Raw genomic sequence first — 7,154 nt, forward strand, 5'->3', positions numbered from 1 at the left:
GATCTCCTGACCTCGTGATCCGCCCGTCTGGGCCTCCCAAAGTGCTGGGATTACAGGCTTGAGCCACCGCGCCTGGCCTGTTTGTTTATTTTTAAGACAGTCTCTTCCTGTCACCCAGGCTGGAGGGCAATAGTGTGATCTCGGCTCAATGCAACCTCTGGCCTCCAGTTCAAGTGATTCTCATGCCTCAGCCTCCTGAGTAGCTGGACTTATAGGCATGCGCCACCATGCCTAGCTAATATTTGTATTTTCGGTAGAGATGGGGTTTTACCATGTTGGCCAGGCTGGTCTCAAACTCCTGACCTCAAGTGATCCGCCTGCCTAAGCTCCCTAAAATGCTGGGATTAGAGGCGTGAGCCACCACGCCTGGCCCATTCATTCATTCTTTCTTGCGTACTTCTTGAACACTTACAATGTTCTCAATCCCAGGGCACACACCATGCAAATAACACAAACAAGTATTTATAGTACATTCCAGATCAGGTGGAACATGGGTGGATAATAAATTAGTAAATAAATAAATGAACTTGATCATTTCAGATTGCAGGAAGGGCTATGAAGAAGTAACATAGAGGCCAGGTTCAGTGGCGTAACCCCAGCATTTTGGAAGGCCAAGGTGGGAAGATCGCTTGAGCTTAGGAGTTCTAGACCAGCCTGGGCAACATGAACAAACCTCATCTCTACAAAACACACACACACACATACACACACACACACACACACACACACACGAAAACAAACGAAGAAAACCTAGCTGAGTATGGTGGTGTGTGCCTTAGTCCCAGCTTCTGGGGAGGCTAAGGCAATAGGATTGCTGAAGCCCAGGAAGGTGAGGCTGCAGTGAACTGTGTTCATGTCACTGCATGCCAGCCTGGGCGACAAGTCCCAGCTACACGGGAGGCTGAGGCAGGAGAATGGTGTGAACCCGGGAGGCGGAGCTTGCAGTGAGCCGAGATCGCGCCACTGCACTCCAGCCTGGGCGACAAAACGAAGACTCCGTCTCAAAGAAAAAAAAAACAAACAAAAAAAACAACCTAAATTATCCAGCATCGTGGCGGGCACCTGTAGTCCCAGCTCCTCAGGAGGCTGAGCCGGGAGAATCGCTTGAACTCGGGAGGCGGAGGTTACAGTCAGCCGAGATTGTGCCATTGCACTCCAGCCTGGGTGACAGAGCGAGACTCCATCTCAAAAACAAACAAACAAACAAACAAAAAACAGTAAGTGATGGAAAGGAATTTGAGACTTAATTCTAAGTGTTCTTAATTCTGTTTTGAAAAGATCACTAACGTGATCTGATGTGTAATTTTAAAAGATCATGTGGGCTTCTATGGGAATGGGTTGAGGAGAAGAGGCACACGAGGTTGGAGATAGTGGAGTAGTTCAGGCAGAGGCAATGTGGAGACGCTGAATTGGGGTCATGGCTCAGCGCCACCTTCCTGGCCTGTCTGTGTCTCAGGCTCCAGAATAATTGGACTAAGTCTCTGTAGCTAAAGTCTCTGCCTATATGTGATCCATGTCTCATCCACACCTCCCTAAAACTTCTCAGTCTCCAACGGATAGACGAGAAAACATGAGGGTGGATTCTAGGGGGAAGTGACTTGTTCCAGAGCATAGTTTGAAAGTGGGGGAGGCCAGATGCAGTGGCTCATGCCTGTAATCCCAGCACTTTGGGAGGCTGAGGTGGGTAGATCATTTGAGGTCAGGAGTCCAAGACCAGCCTGGTCAACATAGTGAAATCCTGTCTGTACTAAAAATACAAAAATTAGCTGGGTGTGGTGGTGTGTGCCTGTAATCTCAGCTACTCGGGAGGCAGGAGAATCATTTGAACCTGGGAGGCGGAGGTTGCCATGAGCCAAGATCACGCCACAGCACGCCAGCTTGAGCTACAGAGCAAGACTCTGTCTTAAAAAAAAAAAAAAAAAAAGAAAGAGAGAGAGAGAGAAAAGAAAAGAAAGCAGGGGAGTCCGGAATCTATGTCAGCACAACCACCACACTTGTAATAGAAGTAAGGCTTCTATTCTATTCTATTATGTTCAGAGGGTTTCCAGCTCTCCTTCTTATCCACTCCATCACCCCAAACATGTGTCTGTGTGTCTCTGTCTCTTCTCTCTCTCTGGGTCTTTCTCCTGTGCCTCCACCCCACTCCCAGGCTCAAGTGATCCTCCCTCCTCAGCCTCGTGAGTAGCTGGGACTACAGGCATGCGCCACAACATCCGGCTAATTTTTGTTTTTTTAGTAGAGACGGGGTTTCGCCATGTTACCCAAGCTGGTCTCAAACTCCTGGAATCAAGTGATCCACCCGCCTTGGCCTCTCAAAGTGCTGGGATTACAGGCGTGAGCCATTGTGCCCAGCCTCACCCCATTCCCTTGATCCCTGCTCTATATCTCTGTTCTTCTCTCTCCAAATTTCTTTCTCTCTCTGGCTCTCTGTCCCCATCGTCACTGCCTTCATCTCTTTTTTCTGTTTCCCTTTACTCAGGCCCCTCCTCCCATCTCTCTCCCCAGGACAGTTCGGGGCTCCGTCTCTGGAAACGCCGCTGGTTCGTCCTCTCCGGCCATTGCCTCTTTTATTACAAGGGTCAGTGGTTGGCTGGCTTGGGGTGGGAGGGCCCCCCCAACCTGCCCTTCTCTCTGGCGTCTTGGCCTCCTGATCCCTGTGTGATCCTTGACCTCAGCCCCTCTTTGCAGACAGCCGCGAGGAGAGTGTCCTGGGCAGTGTCCTGCTCCCCAGCTACAGTATTAGGCCAGATGGGCCTGGAGCCCCCCGAGGGCGGCGCTTCACCTTCACTGTGAGTCCGTCCATTCGTGTTGTGCACCAGGCAATGGGAACAGGAGATGAGGGTGGGTAGATATCTGCTGAGGAAATTCCAAGTCCTAACAAGCACTGGAGTATCCATTACTGGAGATAAAAGGTCTTGACGAGCGTCAATTGCATCCTCCTTTGATTTTGTTTTGGTTTGTTTTTTTGTTTTGTTGTTTTTTGAGACAGTCTCACTCTGTCACCCAGGCTGGAGTGCAGTGGTGCGATCTTGGCTCACTGCAACCTCCGCCTCCTGGATTCAAGGGATTCTCCTGCCTCAGCCTCTGGAGTAGCTGGGATTACAGGTGCACGCCACCATGCCCGGCTCATTTTTTTGTATTTTTAGTAGAGATGGGGTTTCGCCGTGCTGGCCAGGCTGGTCTCAAACTCCTGGCCTCAGTTGATCCGCCCACCTCAGCCTCCCAAAATGCTGGGATTACAGGTGTGAGCCACCACACCTGGCCAGTTCTTTTCTCTCTTTTGTTTTTTCTTTTCTTTTCTCTCTCTCTCTCTTTCTCTCTCTCTCTCTCTCTTTCTTTCTCTTTCTCTCTTTCTCTCCCTTCCCTTCCCTCTTTCCCTCTTTACTTTCTTTCTTGACGGTCTTGCTCTGTCACCCAGGCTGGCGTGCAGTGACGCAAAGTGCAGTCTTCCCGCCTCAGTCTCCCGGGTAGCTGGGACTACAGGTGCGCTCCACAACGTCCGGCTAATTTTTTGATTTTTTTGTAGAGACGGGGTCGGAAGGAGGTGGCGGGTTGTGGGGGGTCTCATTATGTTGCCCAGGCTGGTCTCCAACGATCCTCCCGCATCGGCCTCCCAAAGCACTGGGTTTACAGGAGTGAGCCACTGGCCCGGCCTGTCCTCCTTTTTACAAGGCCGGGGAGTCCGGATTCCAAGCCTTCTCTTCCCGCAGGCAGAGCACCCGGGCATGAGGACCTACGTTTTGGCCGCTGACACCTTAGAAGACCTGCGGGGCTGGCTACGAGCGCTGGGCCGGGCCTCCCGTGCGGAGGGGGACGACTGGTGAGTAGAGGTCCAAGCCATGCTCCTGACCCTCCACCCTGAGTCAGTCTAATCACCCCAACTTCTCCCCTTTGGGGCCCTGCCCCCTTGAGTGTCCAATCACTAGTCTTCTAGTTAGGCGCCTCGTCTTCTAGGCCCCACCTCCAGGGAACTTTTCCAATCAGCAAAAGTCTTTCTCCTTTAAGCTCCGCCCACCACCTTGTCCGTCCCCGCCCCCCAGCTGACCCTTCAATCACGCACTCAGCTGTGCCCCAGGAATGATCAATGTTCCACACTCTCGGATTGGCTCCTTCTGAAGTCCCCTGAGCTGCCACCTAAACAATGGCAGGTAAAAGATAGTGTCAGGTTTTTAAAAAAATGTCAGACTATCTTAAGCTCTGACATGGCTTGCGCCAATTATCAGGCTGGAAACTGGACTACCTGGCTGAGTCTATCCCATATTCCGGGGCATTGGGTCCAGCAACCTGGATAGACGTTGTGGCCTGGCGCACAGGTCAGTTCCACATTGGAGGCCTCAGTTTCCCCGTCTGAAGAAGGGGACGATGATTTATAGTGCACAGCTTTCCTTTTTTGGGTGCATCCTTGTGTTCTTACCTGTGACAAGAGAATAAAGCTGTTATGAAGTTCGAAGGAGTGATATCTTATCTGTGTCCACTCGCTAGTGGGCAAACCAGGTCACCCGCACGACCCCAGCCCGGGGAGGGCCCTGGCGGCCCCGGTGGTCCCCCGGAGGTGAGCAGCGGGGAAGAGGGGCGCATCTCGGAATCACCGGAAGTGGCTCGACTCTCCAGAGGTCGTGGTAGACCCAGGCTGCTCACTCCCAGCCCCACAATTGACCTCCAGTCTGGACTCCAGATCCGGAGGGCAAGAAGCCCCGAGTGAGTAGGGAGGACACAGGTGGGGGCGTGGCCTAAGTGAAGGGCGGGGCCGGAAACTGGTTGGGGGCGGGCCTTAGCCCTTTCTGCCTGACTGTGTGTGACTTGCTGGGGCTCCCGTGGCGGGGGGGTCACAGCCTGTCGGGGAGGACTGGAGGGGAAGATGCCACAAAGCGAACATTACTGAGAATTTGGACAGTAGAGGAGGATTCTAACCCAGAAGGACAGTAAGACACAGTGAAGTGAGACATGTCCTTGAGGCTGACTTGATGGGTAAGGAGGTGGATGGAGAGGGCTCTAGTTGACTCAGTTCCCCGATTCTCTCCTTCCCACAGCCTGTTCACCCCCCTCTCTCGCCCTCCTTCGCCTCTGAGCCTCCCCCGTCCCCGTTCTGCTCCTGCGCGGCGACCTCCTGCCCCCTCAGGAGACACAGCACCCCCTGCCCGACCTCATACCCCGCTGAGTCGCATTGATGTCCGACCTCCTCTGGATTGGGGCCCCCAACGCCAGACCCTCTCCCGACCCCCCACTCCCCGCCGAGGACCTCCCTCAGAGGCTGGGGGAGGAAAGCCCCCCAGGAGTCCCCAGCACTGGAGTCACGAGCCCAGAACACAGGTGAGCAGAGAGGTGAGAAGGAGGGGACTACATCTCCCATAAGGCCTCAGGGCTGTCTTTTCGTATTCTCAAGGCCATTGCTCCCTGGGTGTCACGGGTATTGTAGTCCGTAATGATCTCAGCTGGGCTCAGGTGAGAGAGAGCTTGAACCGTATTTCCTATCAGGCACCTGGGCTGTCTTTCTAGGCTGGTCTGCGGCCATTGTTTTTTTTTTTTTTTCTTCTTTGAGATGGAGTCTTGCTCTGTCGCCAAGATTAGAGGTCTGTGGCACAATCTTGGCTCACTACAACCTCCGTCTTCCGGGTTCAGGCGATTCTCCTGCCTCAGCCTCCCAAGTAGCTGGGATTACAGGCACCTGCCACTACGTCCGGCTGATTTTTGTATTTTTGGTAGAGACGAGGTTTCCTCATGTTGACCAAGCTGGTCTCGAACTCCTGACTTCGGGTGATCCGCCCACCTCAGCCTCCCAAAGTACTGGGATTACAGGCGTGAGCCACCGCACCTGGCCCAGCCATTGCTCTTTAAGCATCATGGGGATTGTAGTCCTGGATACTCCATGCCAAGACAGTGCAGTGAGAGGTTTGCATCTCCCTTGTGTCCCCAATTCACCTTGCAAGTTGGTTGCCTGCTGTTTTGTCTGAGCATAATGGGACTGTAGCTCAGAATATCCATAAGCTGACTGCAAATCTGAGAATGACAGCAGCAAATTCCATCATCCCGTGGGGCTGTTTTGCCAGGCTGGTGCATTTATCATCACCCTCTGTGTCCCCACAGTGGCACACAGCTGGAGAGCAGGTAGTTGAGGAAGTTGAGAGGGCCCAGTTCTGAACCTCAAAATATCTCCTAAAGCACTTCAATTATGGACACGCCCACTCTACTATTTGTCACTAAGACATGCCGATTTCTAAACATCTCCATTTCAACATTCCTCCCAGGCACCCTCTGGCTCCTCCACTTATCTCCAGCTCCCTCCACGGCCCCCTGGGACCCGGGCCTCCATGGTTTTATTGGTAGGTATCCTGGAGTACCCCGAATCTACCGGAGCCCCCTCCTTTCCTTTCTTCTCTATGAGGAATGTCATCTCTTGGCCTAGGGTGCCTAGAGAATTGTAGATATTTCAAAGCCCCTGGGTGGGTATTAGATTCCTGTGGTTGCTGTAACAAAGTGCATGGCTGAAAACAACAGGAATGGATTCTCTTCCGGTTCTGGAGGCCAGAGGCCTGGAGTCAAGGGATCAGCAGGGCTGTACTCCCACTGATGGCTCTAGGGAGGAGCTTTTATTGAGTCTCTCTTAGCTTCAGGTGGTTGCCAACAATTCCTGGGGTTCTGTGGCTTTTTCTGTGGCTACATCTTTGCCTCCATCATCCCATGGCCATCTTCCTTTGTGTTTTTGTTGCTGTCCGTCTCCTCCTATTAGGACACCCCTATGACATCACTGTAACTTAACTTACATCCGCAAAAACCTCTTTCTTTCATTCTCTCTTTCTCTCCCTTTCTTTCTTTCTTTTCTTTCTTTCTTTCTTTCTTTCTTTCTTTCTTTCTTTCTTTCTTTCTTTCTTTCTTTCTCTTTCTTTCTCTTTTCCTTGCTTCCTTCTTTCTTCCTTTCTTTCCCTTCTTTCTTTCTCTCTCTTTCTTTTCCTTCCTTCCTCCCACACTCCATCTACTTTCTTTCTCTTTTCCTTCCTTCCTTCTTCCTTTCTTTACCTTCTTTCTCTCTTTCTTTCTCTCTCTCTTTCTTTTCCTTCCTCCTCCCTCCCTCCATCTTTCTTTCTTTCTCTCTCTCTCTTTTCCTTCCTCCTCCCTCCCTCCATCTTTCTTTCTTTCTTTCTCTCTCTCTCCCCCCC

At 52.0% G+C, this 7,154-nt stretch overlaps 1 protein-coding gene across 2 annotated transcripts in view; it reads left to right on the forward strand.

Moving 5' to 3' along the window:
- The window catches only part of PLEKHA4 (pleckstrin homology domain containing, family A (phosphoinositide binding specific) member 4), a 32,119-nt gene that overhangs the window by 3,718 nt on the left and 21,247 nt on the right, over positions 1–7,154 (forward strand). The window contains exons 4-9 of one of the 2 annotated variants that reach the window (XM_011979346.1): positions 2,506–2,578; positions 2,689–2,789; positions 3,711–3,820; positions 4,483–4,698; positions 5,031–5,310; positions 6,246–6,320. In XM_011979346.1, coding sequence (XP_011834736.1) covers positions 2,506–2,578; positions 2,689–2,789; positions 3,711–3,820; positions 4,483–4,698; positions 5,031–5,310; positions 6,246–6,320 — 855 coding nt within the window. The remainder of the gene's footprint in view (positions 1–2,505; positions 2,579–2,688; positions 2,790–3,710; positions 3,821–4,482; positions 4,699–5,030; positions 5,311–6,245; positions 6,321–7,154) is intronic. The other variant, XM_011979347.1, reaches the window with a different exon arrangement.

Source organism: Mandrillus leucophaeus, unplaced genomic scaffold (genome assembly GCF_000951045.1).
Source record: "Mandrillus leucophaeus isolate KB7577 unplaced genomic scaffold, Mleu.le_1.0 Scaffold200, whole genome shotgun sequence".
NCBI classification, from domain to species: Eukaryota; Metazoa; Chordata; class Mammalia; order Primates; family Cercopithecidae; genus Mandrillus; species Mandrillus leucophaeus.